This window comes from Siphateles boraxobius, unplaced genomic scaffold, assembly GCF_051911475.1.
Source record: "Siphateles boraxobius isolate OS27281-9 unplaced genomic scaffold, OSU_SipBor_1 33, whole genome shotgun sequence".
Taxonomy (NCBI): domain Eukaryota; kingdom Metazoa; phylum Chordata; class Actinopteri; order Cypriniformes; family Leuciscidae; genus Siphateles; species Siphateles boraxobius.
This window is the reverse complement of record NW_027508953.1, coordinates 4,685,881-4,704,735: the sequence shown is the minus strand read 5'-3', so window position 1 is coordinate 4,704,735 and position 18,855 is coordinate 4,685,881. Positions and strand designations below refer to the sequence as shown.

The window sequence follows — 18,855 nt, the reverse complement described above, 5'->3', positions numbered from 1 at the left end:
GATTGAAAATTGACTTTTGACTCTAAGGTGTTTGTTTCGTTAATTAGAGGTTTCAGCTTGGATGAAGCTATTCTTATAGTATATTATATTTCATAGAGGTAATTTCAAAGATGTTTAAGCTCAATTAAATATCAAGATATTATGAATGATATGTGAAGAAATTTGATTATTTGCCAAGCTATGTGACATACTTTGCTTAATGTAAAATTTAAAAAAGATTACAATAAGATTTCTTATAAATGCGTTTTTTTGATCTCATAAATTAAAAATGCATATGAAAACATTTTAAATGCAGGGGAAATATTTTTATTAAAAAGCTCAAAGTGTTGAAATCTTAAGGATCCTTGAGTAAAATTGAATCCACATTAAAAATTTGTGAATTCTTTTTTGGTGTCAGGGTGTGTTACTATTTTAAATATTAAATAGTTATTACAGTAATAGTTAATTTTAGGTATTTTTCACAACGTCCAAAAGCCTAGTGTTGTATTTATAGTGCATTCTTTTGCTGAAAAATGAAAAATAGTGGGATGAAAAGAAAAGGTGACCATTTTCAGCACCAATATACGTTTAAGTCTTTTGATGAATCTTTATGATGAAAACAGGTTATTTGTCAACTACCCTTTATGTGGTTGATGATATAAGGATGACTGACAACAAAAAAAGCTAAAATCCACGAGATGTTTTCAGTCAGTTCCTCTCTCTGTTTCAGTAGATATCAGGATGTCTAAAGCTGTCGACGATGATAAGATGGGGACTGAGTTTCCAGTCGATAGTACAGGTAAAAATTATTACTACTGTATGAGTCTGAGTGCTTAAGATGTAGTACATTTGTTAACTTATTATATGCATTATCTATAGAATCAATATAATTATTGTTTTTAGTATGTAAAGTTATTAAGGAGATTTGTGTGATGAGATTGTGGGAGAGAAACATAGCATGTATAAGTACGTTTTATCATGTACACTAGTATGATTCATGACTATTCCTAGGTGTGTGTGTGTGTGTGTGTGTGTGTGTGTGTGTGTGTGTGTGTGTGTGTGTGTGTGTGTGTGTGTGTGTGTGTGAGATTTTGTTTCGTCATAATTCTCACATTTTCCACTTGGTCTGAACCACACACAGAACACTTTAGTCAGCCATGGCCTCAATCTGACACACACACACACACACAACAGCAGAAGCGTAACGTAACCCAGGTTAAACGCTCCATGGTATTCCAATAATGCAATGCCTCTGGCTAACCAGACCACGCTTTTGTTGATGTGAGGGCTGGAGCCTGAGGCACTATTCTGACCTGATGTGTCCTTGCGTGTGTGTGTGTGTTTGTGTGTGTGTGTGTTTTTACAGACTCTGAGAGGAACAGTCCAGATGCCAGCGATCAGGTGAGTGAACAACTTTCAGAGCAAATTTTATGTTAGTTGTTCGATCTCAATGAATGTGTGAAATACATAAAGAAAGAGTGCATCGGTGCACGGTGCATCAATACTGAGAGGTTCTCCAAAAGCGGGACCATCTAGATCAGGGGAAAAACAAAATACAAATATTTAGCATATTTGGGAAAAAGAAATTCTAAAACCATTTATGTACTTTTATAAAGATCAGTATCATTAACTGATAGATCAACTGTCCTGCTGTAGCCAATAAGAAAGCTAATAGATTGTTATGTAAGAATGGATGTTAAAATGCTAGAGCGTTTCTTTTAATTACACGCAGCATTCGTCATTTGCAAATGCTTGCAGGGACAGTCCCGGGGCAAACATGCTCTTTTTCCCACTTTGAAGTTTGCCGCTTACTGCAATAACACTATGGATAAATGCAATGAAAAATATGTTGGGTGAATTTAGTGAACTTTACAGTTGTTTGTTTCCAAGTCTCCACTGAATGAATATTAAACACAGTGCATCAATACTGATATTACTAAGAAGCAGGACTGTGATTCAACGAACACGCTGTTAAAAAAATCTAAATAAAAAAAATCAACATTATTGATGTACGTTTTATAAGAACGTATTATTTTAGTTTTTCTGCTTTTAAAATTGCATTAATTCAATGTGTTAATTGCTCTTTCTTTCAAATTGATTGTAAAATTTACTATCAATTTCCGAGTGAAAATTGTTTCTAAACCTTCCTTTTAAGCCTAAATTTGTTCTGTTTTAGATCATTTTTTAAAGCTAAAGCGATCCAGTTGAAGGCAGTGAGTTTTGTCCCTAATGATTTGTTCCTGTCTCATTCAGATCCAGCCAATGAAAACAAGTCCGTTCTGCCTGTCTCCTGCACCCAGCAACACAAAGGTGTGTGTTTGTGTGTTCATGCCAATAATGCTTTTTATTTTGACCGCATTCGCTTACATGAATGTCCTCGGGTAATTATACGTTACCATTGTAATATGCAAATGAGAATTCTTTAGTTTGTTTAAACGGCATTCCTAACAAGATGCCAGGCGGGAAAGTAAGCTATGATGCATGAAACGTATGAAAGGATCCAGATCGAGCAGAAGTGAGGTAGAAAGAGAAGATTCGATCGATCGCAGGGCAGATGCAGTTAGTAGAGAGACTCTGGATGGACATTTACAGAACTAAACCAGTTGAACTGCTCCTCGTCTTTTGAATTTGTGAGTAATCCAATGAAAATGTTTGTGTTTATTAATGGAAATGGCCTTGTGTGGTTTTTGAAAAGACATGAAGTGGTAGTCGGTATAATCGGTTATCGATATTTAGTAATGGCCTTGTGTATTTGCATATTAGTTGCAAACTAGCTGGACCAGTAATAAATTACACTGTTCATTTAATACAGATAAATAAATAAAAAAGTGCTGATATTTTAGCATTTTGTAGTATTAAAAGATTTTTTTAATGAATTTATGATCATTAAATTAAAACACGCCCACAAAAAAATTATATGCTACATAAATAATACTAAAATAAAAAGGGGATAGCTTAACGCATTTTTATATAGTTGCCATTTTTGTGATTGTGTGTGTGAGAATGTTGATGTATTAGAATATTAGTGTTTATGTGTATATGTATTATTAATATTCCATATGTTATTATTAATAATATATATGAATGTGTTTTATAGGTTAAAGCCGAGGAGGCCGTTGAGATGACCAGTGTTCACGCTCCTCCTCCTCCTCCAGTTCAGCCTTCTCTACCACACACACAACTCATGCTGGCAGGCAGTCAGCTCGCAGGGGTATGTGCTTACCCACACACGCACACACACACACACACACACACACACTCACACACACACACACACACACACACACACACACACACACACACACACACACACACACACACACACACACACACACACACACACACACACACAAACTTTATTAGTTGAAATGTCTCATTTTCAAACCTATGGCTTAAATGATTTACTACTTCAATAAGTAAGCACCCCTGATATTTTAAAAATACTTATTTTTAAAATAAATATTATTAATAATACATTAATGAATCATTTAAAAAATATTTATGATGCGATTGAAATGTTCTTGATTTGTTTTCATATGACTTCATTATAAAAAAAATTATATAAAGGTAAAGTGTAATATTTTTTAACCATTTTTTAAAGTATTTAAACATTCAGAGACAATATTATTAATCCATTTGTAGTTTACTTCCCTAATAAAGCTAAACTCTGACTTTGTGGCACTTTTATTTCAACCTATGGACCCTTTTCACTGGCCGGAATGATATCGCAAACAATTTTACAATTATAAAAAAATATATATTTGCCATCATCTCCCATTCACCACTATAGACGTTTACCCAATATGACACCTGTGACTTCTGCTTCTGAGAACCCTAGAATTGTGAAAAGGGTCTGTGGCATGAGCTTGGGGCTAAATGATTTATTAGGAGATCACTTTAGAAATCGTGCTCTGGAAGTAAACATTGCTATATTATATAATAATTAATCTGAATGAATGACAACAAATACAAATATTATATGGCTTGCTTTTTTTCGCTGTCTTTCTCTTTTGCTCTACGCTTCTATTAACTAAATTCAACATGCTTTCGGTTGATGTATAACCTTCTTAGCTTAACCATGCTGTGGATGCCATCTCAGGGCCTGGTTTCTTAATAGAAGTTGCCACAGACGCTCCCTCTGCTGCTTGGTGATGCTGTTCTTTTCTTCACCTTTTCTCTCTATCCCTCGCTCCTCTTCTTCCTCTCTTTAGCTGGCCGCTCTCCTCCCTGCACAGCAGCAGCTGTTGTTGCAGCAGGCTCAAGCGCAGCTGTTAGCCGCAGCCGTGCAGCAGTCAAACGCAGCGCATGCGGCCCACGCAGCTGCCGCAGCCAATCAGCAGCAGCACACGCAACAGCAGCAGGCCAATCAGGCAGCAGCACAAGCCCAGTCTCAAGCCAAACATGAGCAAGCTCCACCTCCACTTCTATCGCAGCCTATCCAACTCACTGCCCAGGTACCTTCTGCGCTGCCGTTCTACGTTTTAGGAAAATGCATTTTTGATCAGAGGCTAGATTGGCAATTTCCTGTATTTCAATTCAGGGAACGTTCCCGGTCAAATATACTATATATCAGCAGCACCTGTGGCATTCAGTCAATTATGAACAGAAAGTTATTGCAATTTGTCCATTAGTATATAAATACATACGGTTGCACTTTTTTTACTGTACATGCACTTATGTGTACTTACAGTGTACTTGCCTAAGAAAGTACTGGTTAATATAAGGTAACTACATGGGTTAGGTTTAGGGGTAGGTTCAGGGTTAGTACCTAGTTATTACCCTGTTATTATATTCCTACAGTACTTTTAAAAAGTAAGTCTTGCAGACATTCTTGCAATACCACATTTAAATAACATCGTCACATCGTTACTTAATAAACAAAATAAGATAAAAGAAGTAGCATTAAACAGAAATTACCCGCACACATGGGGTGTTTCACATGGGGTGTTTCATTTCAATTTCATCGCATAAAATTGCATGAATATCCCGCATATTCCATCGCATTTTTAAAAAAAAAGGGCCGCATAATCAAGGATTTTTGCCCGCAACAATCACAAAAAAACTCCGCGTTTTTCTGGAAGGCCTGAATCTAGTATGATTTGAATGCATTTAAGTATTTAATGAATGTGTGAAATATGCATATTTATTTCTTGAGACTTCTGGTCATGTGCAAGGAAACATTTTGTTATATAGTCAGTCATTTTAAGAATGTGAAATGAGATTAGAATTAAAATATCAGGTAAAGGGTTCTTCAGTACAAATTGCGATTTTCCACCGAACAATTGTTTCTATAACTTGACTTTGTAACATAACTGGACCTCTTTACTTATTCCCCATGTCTTGACTGGCTCACTTGTCTTTTTTTCACCCTCATAAGGCTTTCTGTCTCTCTCTGAAGGACATTCAGCAGTTGTTGCAGTTACAGCAGTTGGTACTGATGCCAGGCCATCCTCTACAGTCCCCTGCTCAGTTCCTGCTGCCTCAAGCCCAGGCTCAGCAGGGTCAGCAAGGTATTCACACATTATTTCATCATGCAATCACTGAAACTGCACCCCGTTCCCCTGTGTATGCATTACCATTATTTCACATAACAGCTGACTCTGTGACACCAATAACATTTGCGTGCAGTGATGTCTGTAATGTGTAATTGCCATTCATGCTCTCTCAGGTTTGCTTTCGACATCAAATTTGATTTCACTACCTCAGCAAAGCCAAGGGAGTCTCCTGACCACCCCACCTAGACTGGGGCTTCAAGCACAGGTATGAACAAAAAAGGGTTTCAAACTACATTGTTGTCCACCTCATGTTGCTTATTCAATCAGCAAATGGTGTCCAGTTATCATCATGGCATTTTACTTGAGACACTGCATTGTGGGATACAGGATTTGATGCAGTGCGCACTCCTGTATACTGCAAAGTTTGGCAAATTTAATGATTCAAGTCAGTATTCTGCATAGTATGTTTAGACTACCTTTCCAAAGTTTGGCGTCAGTAAGAAATTTGAAAGAAGTCTCTAATACTCACCAAGGCTGCATTTATTTGATCAAAAATACACTAAAATCAGTAATAGTGTGATGTTTTATTACAATTTAAAAGAACGTTTTTTTTTTCGGGTTTTTTATTATTTATTTATTTATTTTAATACATTTGAAGATATAATTCATTCATTCTGCATCATTACTCCAGTCTTTAGTGTCACATGATCCTTCAGAAATCATTCTAATATGCTGATTTGGTGCTCAAGAAAAATGTCTTCTTATTATATTTATCAATGTTGAAATCAGTTGTGCTGCTTAATATTTTTTGTTAAAAACGTGACTAATTTTTTTCAGGATTATTTGATGAATTGAAGGTTAAAAAAAACATCATTTATTTGAAGGGAAAAAAAGGTAGTTTAGGGTCAAATTCTCACTATTAACTAATTGCTTATTAGCATGTACAGTGCTGGTCAGAATTATTTGCCCCCTTGGTAAATATGATCAAAGATGGCTGTAAAAAATCTGGAAAAATTTATCCTTTTGATATTCTATTTTAAAAAATGCAAAAATCTAACATTTTATTTATTTGCCCCCTTTTATTAAATACTTTTTGCAATCTCCTTTTGACAAGATAACAGCTCTGAGTTTTCTCCTATAATGCCTGATGAGTTTGGAGAACACCTGACAAGAGATCAGAGACTATTCCTCCATACAGAATCTCTCCAGTTCCTTCAGATTCCCAGATCCATGTTGGCGCTTCTTCTCTTCAGTTCACTCACTCATTTTCTATCGGGTTCAGGTCTGGGGACTGGGATGGCCATTGCAGATGCTTGGTTTCGTGCTCAGTGACCTCAGATTGTTAGTGACCTAACAATCTTGGAAAAAGGAGGTTTCAAAACGTATTTAATAAAAAGGGAGCAACTAATTTTTCCCAATGTATTTTTGGAGAAAAAAACATTTATTTCATAATGTGATGCTAACCCCCCCCCCCAGTTTATTAGTACTTATAAAACACATATTAATGCCTTATTTTGCATGACCATATTCTGCATCCCTAATCCAATACCTAAACTTAACACTACTTTATAATTAATAAGAAGTACTTATGAGTTTATTGAGGCAAAAGTCATAGTTAATAGTAAGTTAATAGTGAGAATTGGACCCTAATCTAAAGTGTGACCAAAAAATCTTACTTTTGAACGTTATCACATAATAATGAGTTGAATGGTAATATGCTATATAGTCAGTCTAAATTTGTTGCCTTTCCGGGGTCGAAAAATGTTGTTACGCAAAAATGAAGGGAATCTTTTGAAATGGGTTTGAAATGGAAGGCTCTGTCTCACAGTAGATACGTGTTTGAGAAAGTAGTGTGTTTTCCCAATCTGTGCTGTAGCGTCATCTTGACGACAGGCTGTGGTCATTGCAGAGGGAGAAGAACGTGGAGAGCGTTGTAAGCTCCGCCCCCTCCTCCGCCCCTCCCATGAGCTCCGTTCCCACGGCGACGCCCCATCCCGAGGAGCCCAGCGACCTGGAGGAGCTCGAACAGTTTGCCAGAACCTTCAAACAGAGGCGAATTAAACTGGGGTTCACACAGGTGTGAAACAGTTTTCTGTCACAGTTCGGCTTTTAAGAGAATAAAAGAATCAAATTTCAAAAAATAGAGATGAAAAACAATTAAACCTTCTTTCAAGACACTTATTTTTGAGATGCAGTCAATATCAAGTCAAGTCACCTTTATTTTTATAGCGCTTTATTTAATAGAGATTGTTTCAAAGGAGCTTCACAGTAATAACAGGAGAATGATTCAATGATCAAGTTGATTTCGGCTGTAGAGCAGCTCTAAAAGAAAATAGTGTCATTGTTCAGCTGAGGTCAGTTCAGTGTTGATTCACTTCTGTTGTAAATATCAACAATTATTCAATTAGTTCATTTCATCTATGAAGCAGTTCTGCAGAAACCAGTGATGTCATTGTCCAGCTCGGTTCAGTTCTCATCCAGTAGTGTCAGTGCAGTCAAATCAATATTATCGTTGAATATTAATTAATATGTACAATGAAACCTATTGAAATAAAGAATACTTGTCATATACACTGTAAGATTATGTATACAATTAAGGGTGGCCTATGGCATTAATTATAATCACAATGGTCATTCTGAGCAGTTTTAAATCTTTATTTATTTTAATTTTTAAATACCATTTTAATATAATTTTTATGTATGTATGTATGCAACAATCATGTTTTCTTTGTATTTCTATAAAAATGATACAGTACTTATATATATATATATTAATAAGATTTTGTGTATTAATTAAAATAACTAGTTATTATGAGCAGTTTCTAAAATTTAATTTATTTAATTTCATATTTTAATGCACTATTTGGGAATAGACTTTCCTTATTTAATTTTCCTTTTAAAGAAAGTTGGCTAAAAGGTCTAAATCAATAACGAAGATGCAACCAGTTGGAAAACCAGTGAGAAATGTAGCTTTAGTTACAATATTCAGTGAAGAAAATAAATGAGGAGATAATTTGTTAGAACACAGTTGTGTGAGAAAAAAACTTTTCTCCACGGAATAAAACAATTTAAGATATAATTGCGAGTTTATATTTCGAGTTTATTATTTTCATCAGAATTGGCCTTTATATCTCGCAATTCTGAGAAAAGTCAGAATTGCAAAATAGGTCAACTGACGAAAACAAAGACTTTATTTTCTCAGAATTGCGAGTTCATATCTCACAATTCTGAATTTATAACCCACAATTGCAGTTTTATATCACACAATTCTGAGAAAAAAATATGTAAATTCGCAGTTGCGAGAAAAAAGTCGAGAAAAAATTGTAGAGATAAAAAGTCGCAATTACCTTTTTTATTTTTTATTCTGTGGGGGACACAACCTTCCATAGAAATCACATAGTATGTCTGTGAAACATAAACTCAACAGTCCTCACGCTAAACTAGTCCTGTCTGCTTAGGGATAAAACGAGCGATTGGTAACTCTGCTCCGTGTCTTCATGCAGGGGGACGTCGGTATGGCCATGGGGAAACTGTACGGCAATGACTTCAGTCAGACCACCATCTCACGTTTCGAGGCTCTCAACCTCAGCTTCAAGAACATGTGCAAGCTCAAACCCTTGCTGGAGAAATGGCTGAGCGATGCAGGTGTGTGTTTTTGTCACTTTTCTCATTGGTTTTTCATGTTTGCATTCTTTACCATTCTAGTAATGTGTGTGTTTGCGTTACAGAAACCATGGCGATAGACAACATGCTTCCGAGCCCCAGTTCACTGTCCTCACCTCTGCTGGGCTTTGAAGGGTTGCCTGGACGCCGCCGAAAGAAACGCACCAGCATCGAGACCAACGTCCGCATTGCCCTGGAGCGCAACTTCATCTCGGTTAGTCAGACTCATGAACAACATGCACACCGTACCACCAAATGTTGCAAGATTTTAATTTCCTGCTACAGAAATCCTATTTCGTTCAAAAGACTCATTCATTTGACCTGGTTTATTCCGCACAGAACACCTCAGCTTCATGACCTCTTTTTTTGCTGTCTCATGATAAAAAAATTATTGGTTCTCTTTTTGAAAATGCTGAATCCATTTTTTTTTCTCTCTGGAGAAAGAGGGGTCTACCAGCAAACTAATTTATTGCAATATACTGTATAAGAATTATGTCACCACATTAAACCCCATATTCTTCTTGCATGCTTGTAGAAGTATTGCTTAAGCATATTTTTATGCATTATTAAACATATCATATCATAGGCCAGTTTACCTAACAGTCCAGAAGGTTGTCTATGGACACAGAAGTTTGAAAGTGAATACCAACCAGGAAAAAATAATAATAAAGAAGAAATAATAAAACAACATGATATTTTTATAAATAAAATGAAGAATTATGAAATATAATAATATATAACATAATATAATGCATAAATGTAAATATATAATTATACATTTTATTATATCTTGTGTTAAATTGCTTGCAATATTGTTAGTTTGTAAGTCGATATGGATAAAATAAAATTGAATAATAAAATAATAAAATGCAATTGCAAAATATATTAATCTATCATATAGTAATAATATTAATAATAAGTTTTATATTATGTTATGATAATTTGCTTGCACTATTCATTTGTAAGTTGCTTTGGATAAAATAAAATAACATACAATTAAAAAATAAAATTAAAATAGACCTTTTATTGGTTTACATGGTAAGTGGAACAACAAGTAGCAATAATACTAAACAATACAGATTTATTAATCCCCAAAAGACCGTTTAGTTTTATGGTTGCACGTGAGTCACAAAACCTCCACAGTCACACTTTTTCTCTGGCAAGCACCACACCTGTGCTGTAAGCTTTTTTCCAAGGAAACCCGTCTAAGATCAAGTCAAGGCAAACTGCCAATACGCTTGAGGCGTCTCATGCTACTTCTTTTTATTTCTAAGTAACTCATTCTGCCGGTTGGCATTACGCTGACAGAAACTTAAATTATAAAGCATGTCAACAGTTCCATTATCAGATAATACAGCAAATATAAAACAATTAAAAGCCATGTGTCCTATCTATGTAGTGGTGATCAAATAAACCACATGAATAATTTGATTTTAAATGAATTTTAGAACAAATTCCTCAATGTAATTTTTCACTTTTATGATTTCAATAAATCCGTGTATACATGCATTTTTGAGTACCAATTGCGTCTTTGATTCAATGCATGCTTTTTATCAAATATTTTGTGCATCAACATGAAATTGTTTTGGGCTGAAACTTGGTCTTTGTCTGAGTGCAGGTGTTTAGCATGTCTCATGTACTCATGCATCTCACCTCACCCCCTTTAGAACCAGAAGCCTACCTCTGAAGAAATCCTGCTGATGGCCGAGCAGCTCAACATGGAGAAAGAGGTCATCCGCGTCTGGTTCTGCAACCGACGGCAGAAAGAGAAGCGCATCAACCCCTCCAGCGCCACCCCTCCGCTGCCCACTCAGCCCCCAGCACAGACGCACAAGCCCCCCTGCTACAGCCCGCACATGGTACACCCACTCATGGCTTTAGCGATTGATCTGGCCCAAAGCCATTTCAACTGACAGCTGGTGTTGTAATGTTGTTTGGATGGTGCATGGTGAGAATGGGTGCAAATGTGGTATTAAAGAGACATGTCTGGTCATGTGTTTGAATAATGTTCTTCCATAAAATGAAAATTGGACCTTTGAAAGTAAAGGAAAATATGAAAGAATGTCATTATGAGATGTATGTTTGTTAATTAAAGTATCTTTCCTTTTTTCTATAGATGTCCAGTCAGGGACTGGTTCAGGTCGCTACCAGTCTCAGCACAACAGGTGAGAAGAGCAGTTAGAATGAATAATAGTGTTGTTCACTTCACAGTTGTGGTTACAAAGACAGACACTGAATCTCTCTCTGTACGTAGCCGTCAGTCCCACATCTTCTGTGGCCTGCCCTCTCAACCCCAGTGGACATGGAGTGTTAAGCTCCGCCCCTTCTTCAGTGACTCCGCCTCCTCTCAGCACAGTGAGCCCCACCCCGCCGAACCTCGGCAGCCCTGGCCTGAACACAGGGTAAGAAGCTTTTTCATGTGTTTAGGGCAGGAAAATGCTCTTTTGACAGTGTTTGAATTTAAAATAATAATAATTATGAGAATTCATAACAATTATTAATAATACATATTACATAATTATAAATTATTGTTATTTTAAATATATTATTATTATTATTATTTAAACAATTATTTATTTAGGTTGTTTACTAAGAAAGTAACATATTGAGTCAAAATATTATGAATGTTTATTTATTCTTTTAAACTTTTAAACATTAGACATTTTAAACAATACTTGCAAATTTGCACAAATTCAATATCCAATGTTGTACATAAGATAAATGATCTTGGAGCAGGAATGTTAAAAAAAGAACATTTAATAATAATAATAATATATTTATAAGAAAATAACCAAGTCAATTATTTGTTTTGGGTGATTTAATCAACTAACAACTATTATTATTATTATTATTGTTGTTGTTGTTGTTAATATTTATTCATTATATGTTAGGTTGATTTAATCAACTAACAACTAATAAATTGAGTGATAAAATATTGTAAATTATAATTTATTTGGTAACGCTTCATTTTACAGTCCTGTTCCCCATGTACATACTATGTACATATTATAGTAATTACAATAATTGTGTAATAACAAGGTACTAACCCTGAACCTACTCCTAAACCTAACCTTAACCCATGTACTTACCTTATATTACCCAGTACTTTCTTAGGTAAGTACATTGTAAGTACACGTAAGTTAACGTACTGTAAAAGGAAGCGTTAACATTTATTCTTATTTATTATACTTTGACATTTTAAACAATGCTTGAAAATTGGCACCAATTCAATATCCAATGTTGAATATGAGGTAAATGATCTAGAACTGGACTATTAAAAAATTATGATGATGATTATTATTATTATTGTTTAACTAAAAATGTATCCAATCAATTGTTTAGGTTGATTTAATCAACTAACAAATATTATTATTATTTTAATTATTATTGTTACTATTATTAATCAATTATTTGTTTAAGTTGATTTAATCAACTAAAAACTAACATATTGAGTGATAAAATATTGTGAATGTTAATTTTCCCTTATTTATTATACTTTGACATTTAAACATTATTTGCACATTTTCTCAAATTCACTATCCAGTGCTGCAAAATGTAAATTAGATCTTTAGAAATATGTATAATAAAAATTATTATTATTAAACCAGAAAATCAGGTTTTTGTTTAGGTTGTTTAAACCTATATTTAAATCATAAAATATTGTGAATTTTCATTTATTATTATTTATGATACGTCTATAATATTCAAGGATATTTGCACAAATCCAGCATACAATGTTCTATATTACCTCAAAATTTCATGATCATAAATTTGAAGACTGTGATGAAAACGCATCATCATTCTGTCAGCAGCTTTCATTATGATTAAGCATTCTGAACTGAAATAATTACAGTCTTATCATACTTGTTTCCACAATAAAATCTCTATTCTCACTTGTGTTCTAAACATGTCTGACTGAATGTGAGCACACGCTGAATTCTCCCTCATTAGTTTTCTCGTCTTAATGTCATTCTTTCCAGCATGTGAAATGAACACGAACTCCACGATGGGCATGGTTGTTCTTGAGATGTCACTAAAAATGCTTGCTTCTCTCTGCATGTATGAATGGCGTATGTTTGTGGACACGTGTAAATGACACATCACACACATTACAGGAACACAATGATGGGTGTAAGCACAGGAATGAACCAGGCCCTCATCAGCAGCAACCCTCTGGCCACAATGCAAGGTTTGTCATAGAGGACGAGAAAAAAATAAATTATCCTTTAATTTAAAAGAAGATTCATTAAAAGATATACATTAAGGAACTTGGCTAATGGGGGATGAAACCTCCCATCATTCACCATCAAAAAGCCTTCTACTATTTTCAGTTTTGATGGGATGTGTTTAAACAAGACCAGAGGAATGAAAATCTCTCATCACATATTCATCACATCTTCATCCTCACTTCTTACATATATATGTTTGTCTGTGTGTGTGTGTGTGTGTGTGTGTGTATGAGAAGAACTGTGTTTGTGCACCTTGTCTGTCTCTTTCAAAAGCAATTACCATTTCTATGCCCTTATATTTGTTCTTGAACTCATATTCGTCCTCATCACTTAAAACCCTTTTCCACCAGCACCGTTCTGGAGCCGACACACAATCAAGAACTGCTACATTTAACTCAAAGAATAGGCAACTCTGGGCCAATGTGTCGCCTCAGTTGACCAAACACCCCGTTTCTGTTTAAGTCATATTGCACAGCTACTTCAACCAGTTTATTTTCCCTGTCTGTCTATATATATAATCGCAATTAACATGAAGTCGCTCTTAAAACCGGTTTAGCTTATTGCGATTATGAAATGGTCCAACAAAAGACAACATTTAATAACATTGTTTTTACTCCAAACTCACTTCATAACGACGGTTTAGCATCCTTCTGTGAGATAATGTGGTGTCTTACACTGTATAAAATACTATGAAATAATATTTTGTGTGCCTTATTCTGTGATAATGGCTATGTTGATTAGCATTGAAGTATGAATATACTTTATTATCATGAAAATACCAGAGAATGCTTGAAGAACTCAGATAAACCATATATTTTCGTAGTCGTGTGTTTATTAATCATGATTAATCAATCAGAGCATTTCTGTCAAATCTTCTGTTTATTCAGCTACAGTCATAGTATGATGCCCATATGGACTTCCTGGAATGACATGCGTTATCGTACTTTTGCAGCGTGGCATATTTGGAGTTTCTGTGCAAGAGCTCTCTCTCTCTCTCTCTCTCTCTCAACATATATATATATATATATATATATATATATATGTTGGGGGGGGGGGGGGTGTTGTTTGTTTTTTTGTCCACTCATTTACCACTTTTGACCACTTCCGCAGGTAGTTGAAAACGGATTTGTCCAGATTACTTTCTTCTGGTCTTTCGGCTGTCAGAGGAGAAACGAAACTGATGCTCTCCGTGTGGTTTTTCGTTTTTGTTTTCTCTAGTCGTGTTTATATATAAATTGCGTGAGCTTGTTTCATCCATTAGATCGGAGATTTGACAAAGTCCATACATTTACCCGCCCATAGACCCCCCCCCTCGAAGAAATCAGGACCGAAGTGGTTGAAAGTGGACAAAAGAGACGTATTTAAAATATCAGGTGTAAACGAGTATGTCTCACTCGCCCTAATTTGCTCTATTTATTTCTCTCTTTCCCTCTCTTCTTTCATCTTTTTACAGCCCTAGCTGCCAGTGGTGGCCAGATTCCCATTTCCGCTCTTGAGGGCAGCGGTCAAATGTTCCTGGGTGGAGCTGGATGTCCAGGAGCTGGACTGCGCCAGTCCCTCTTCCTAAACCGCCCCACTTTACTGCCCCTGGCGAGGAGCGCAGGCATGAGTCTGGTGGGCCACCCCAGGGCTTCTCCGCCTCCTGGCGTCAGAGGTGCAAGCCCAGACTCGTGCTCCATCTCCCCCTGCTCAAGCCCCGCCTCCTTCTGCTCATTAGGTGACGCCTCACCACCCCCTCTGGGCGGAGCTATGGCTGAGTGACGCCAACACCAAGCTACTGCACTTGAGGGGAGTCAGAGGGACGGAAGAATGAAGACAAACAAGACTCGCCTTTTCAACCAAAGCCATCTCTCAATCCCTCCATTTCTCTCTTGTGCTCTCTCTCTCATTATGTCTTTGAATGCCAAAAATACAGAGAAATGAGCAGAAGAGAACAGGGATAAGGAGAGAACAGGATAGCGGGGGACTTTTTAAACCAAAAAATTGATCTATTCAGCGTGGAGAGGTGGCCTCAATGGAGCTACTTTGGAGAATGTACATTTATTCCTTTCTGAATAGAAAAAGACAAACATACATGAACATATTTTTGAGGGCAGGGTCTTGAGCCAAAAAACTTTACGAAGAAACAACAACGAAAGAAAACGGGAGGCAACGAATGGAACAAAGAAAGGACATTTGACAAGTGTCACTGGATGGTAGAAAGAGAAACCAAAAAATAAACACACGGAAGAAGAATGGAAAGACTCACAAAGACAAAAAAATTACGAAAAATACCAAAACCAAAATACCAAAAATCAAAACCAAAAAATCGGATAGAAAAGCTTTAACTAAGACTTTGAAACATGAATTGTCCAGGATCAGATTAACTCTACAAAACACCAAACACCTTTTGCTCAATTTTCATTGTTTTTCATGCACCCCATATAACTTTTTTTTTTTTTCTTTTAAACTATTTGTAAATGTATTTCTCAATCTACCTCTGCTATCAACTATTTAGATTTACTCATTCTTTTTCATTCCATTTTCATCAGCATTTTTTCCTGTCAAATTTAAGATGAAAAACACAGAACGACAGAAGAATTTTGAGGGATTTTTTTCTCCACTTTAAACAGTATTACACACAAATACACACAAACACACACATATACACTGAAGTTACTGTGATCCCGATTCCCTTTCCATCACTGATCATCCGCTGGAATCCATGCCTCAAACTTTGACACACTTTTCTTGGATACCAAAGCATTCGTCTGGCCTTTTGCGTCAGCTAAAAAGCGCTCAGACGACAAGACCTCAGACATGTCAAAAAAAACAACATACACGAGGAGAAATTTTAAAATAAATCCCCCTGAGCCCCCAAACCCCTGCCCTCCATCCTCTCCGGAACCCTCTCCTGTGCCTCGGGAAAAAAATGTGTTGTCAAAAAGGCCAAACGGAGAAAAGGAACGACAGGCAAGAAGAGCAGCGACTGAAGAGGATCCGAGGAAACCTGCAGGGGGAAATCCAACAACCGAGATGCGGAGGGGAGACATGTGATGTCGGCGTTTTTATTTTTTTCAACATACGGATTAAACCAAAAATGAAACCAAACCAAAACCAATGGACTAAAACTAAACTTTACTCAATGGAATGAAACCAAATACTAGGAGTGGACCACAGGAGGTGGACAAGGATGTTGTTTTTAGAGTAACAAGACTCGATGACGTTAAAAGACTCAACGTGGCTTTGACCAGAAGATCATTCCTTCACCTCCTCCCTCCTTTCCGTTAAGTCGATGCTTTCACTCTCCTTCCTGGACAGGAGAATATTTATTAACCTCATCGAACTGAACTTCAGAATATATATATATACATATATATTTTGTTTTATTGCTTTTTCCTCTTGGTCTGTCTGTTTATGCTGTATGACTCGTCTCATTGCTTTATATTTTTGGGATAATGGGGTGACGTATTGCCTATTTTCATATTTCGTGTGTTTCGTCATTTTGAATTGATCGTTCCGGGGGGTTTCCCTCATCAGGCGGTTTGAAACAATACTGTGAACATGTAGCTTCCAAGTTTTGCTTCGATTGCGAATGTTGTGAAACGATAAGCCAAAACTGAAGAAATACCAAAAGCGAAAACTTTTTTTCTTTTTTGACACCAAATAGCAACCTAACCAATGCACAACGCGTGGAGAAAGACCGTATTGGTGCTAGGTCTCTTCGAGGAGAGATAGGGAGCAAAGAGTGAGACGTGTGTGAGACGTGTGAGTGTGTGAACGTGGAAGCTCATCTCCAGCATGGAAACCAAACCGAAACACGACCGGTAAGCCAACTTGACTTTCGCTCGGCGTGTCGGCCAAACTGTTTTTGACTATGTGATCTTAGACGCATACAAAAACGTGGGCAAACCAGAAATGTAGAGGTTGTGGGGGACGGGGTGGGATGGGGTTTAAAAGCAACTGGAAATCCGGTTGGTGTTACACTTCTAGAGGGAATGTACCTGTTAGTGCTTTGATAGATTTTGTAGGGAAAAAAATCTATGTTCAACTGCTTACTATTGCTAATGTAAAAAAAAAAAAAAAAAGGCTGTGATAAAAATAGTCCTTATGAAATGTTGATGATGATGATGATGATGATGACTTGATTTTAGACCAAAAGCTTTAAACTGTCTCTCTTTGATTTTTTTTTCCCTCGAAAATTTGTATTTATTGTGTGTGGGGAGGGTGTATCAAGGATTTATATATTTCCAACTCTTCGTCTTATTTATTGGCTTATTTATGTATTTATTGCATTTTAATTTATCGATTCGGTCTTTTTTTTAATCTTTGTAAAACCAAACTGGGGAAAAGTGGGGTAGCTAAAAAAAAAAAAAAAGCAAGTGTCAACAAAGTTTTTGAAACCAAATTAGCTACTAAAACTGACTGTTGTTTCTGTGGGTAACTTTTCAAAAAATCTGCCCACCGCTTTCAAGAGATGAAAAGTTTCCAAACTATGTCTATAACTTGATGTAATATATAGTTGTGGGCTAATTTTAAGCATAACTCTTGTTCCAAATTTTTCTTTTTATTTCGATTTTGCTCTGTTTTTTAGATGCGTTGGATGAGGGAAAAAGAGTGAGAGAGATACGCTTCTGCATATACCTCATGTTTGATTAGATATGCCAAATAGATGGAAAAAAAGCTTTAAGAATTTGACAAAGGGGAGCAGAGGAGATGTTGCTCAGGAGAGGGTCTTTTTAGCGTCTTTTTCGCGTGAGTGTAAGGGTTCACAGACTTCCCCAGATTATCTATACAACTTCCGGTTCAAATATCCGGCACACTATCGGTACTGAAGAACAGTTGATGGCAGATTTCGTTTTCGCATCGGTTTTCTATGTGTACGTTGCTCATGTGATTATTAGTTTTTGTATATATCTCTGTGTTGGTGTGTGTGGACGGCTCTGCTGTAGAGGGCCCTGAATGATACCAAAGTTAAAACTCTACCGCAGGACCTCTCACATACTAGACGCGCTCAAATGCATGGACGTTCTTGTAGACATGCACACGCAAAACTGTTCTTCAACCATATACAGAAGGAATGTCTGCTACTGCAGCGTTGTCATTGTGCAGTATGTTCTGTTGTTTTGCATTGCCAAATAGAGGTAAATCTCACATTTAAACGGCATTGTTCTCCGAATTTTCTTTCTTAGCTAAATTCAAATTAGAACTTAGAACAGTTTTGTTTAGTTATGTTGACAGTGTACAGGGTTTAAATGAATATCAAATGCAATATATTGTTTGCCTGTTTTCTTTTGTTTTTCCCTTCAACTACTACAGCTTCAATCCAAAGGTAACTGATTAGGTCAACAAAGGAAGATTTTCATGCTAAAACCTCAAGAGTTGAAACCAAAGAGTTCTGCCGTAACATGTTGTCAGGAAACATGCAGATGCTTTTCCTTTTGTTCTCAGAACACATACCCGCTTCTCTTTTTGACATTTGATGTTGATCATGATGATGCTAACTACAT

The 18,855-nt window shown here is 36.3% G+C and overlaps 1 protein-coding gene across 9 annotated transcripts in view; it reads left to right on the top strand.

Annotated features, from left to right (window-relative positions):
• Positions 1–18,554, top strand: part of pou2f2a (POU class 2 homeobox 2a) — a 52,223-nt gene extending 33,669 nt beyond the window's left edge. For 2 of the 9 annotated variants that reach the window (XM_077194926.1, XM_077194931.1), the window contains exons 2-16: positions 713–778; positions 1,346–1,380; positions 2,233–2,289; positions 3,077–3,190; positions 4,191–4,433; positions 5,357–5,489; positions 5,648–5,739; positions 7,351–7,551; positions 8,978–9,119; positions 9,203–9,351; positions 10,805–10,996; positions 11,254–11,302; positions 11,392–11,539; positions 13,253–13,326; positions 14,820–18,554. In XM_077194926.1, coding sequence (XP_077051041.1) covers positions 713–778; positions 1,346–1,380; positions 2,233–2,289; positions 3,077–3,190; positions 4,191–4,433; positions 5,357–5,489; positions 5,648–5,739; positions 7,351–7,551; positions 8,978–9,119; positions 9,203–9,351; positions 10,805–10,996; positions 11,254–11,302; positions 11,392–11,539; positions 13,253–13,326; positions 14,820–15,127 — 2,003 coding nt within the window. In that variant the 3' untranslated portion in view covers positions 15,128–18,554. Of the gene's footprint in view, positions 1–709; positions 779–1,345; positions 1,381–2,232; positions 2,290–3,076; positions 3,191–4,190; positions 4,434–5,356; positions 5,490–5,647; positions 5,740–7,350; positions 7,552–8,977; positions 9,120–9,202; positions 9,352–10,804; positions 10,997–11,253; positions 11,303–11,391; positions 11,540–13,252; positions 13,327–14,819 lie in introns of all 9 variants that reach the window. The other 7 variants (XM_077194932.1, XM_077194930.1, XM_077194929.1 and 4 more) reach the window with 6 other exon arrangements.
• The last annotated feature ends 301 nt before the right edge of the window (positions 18,555–18,855 follow it).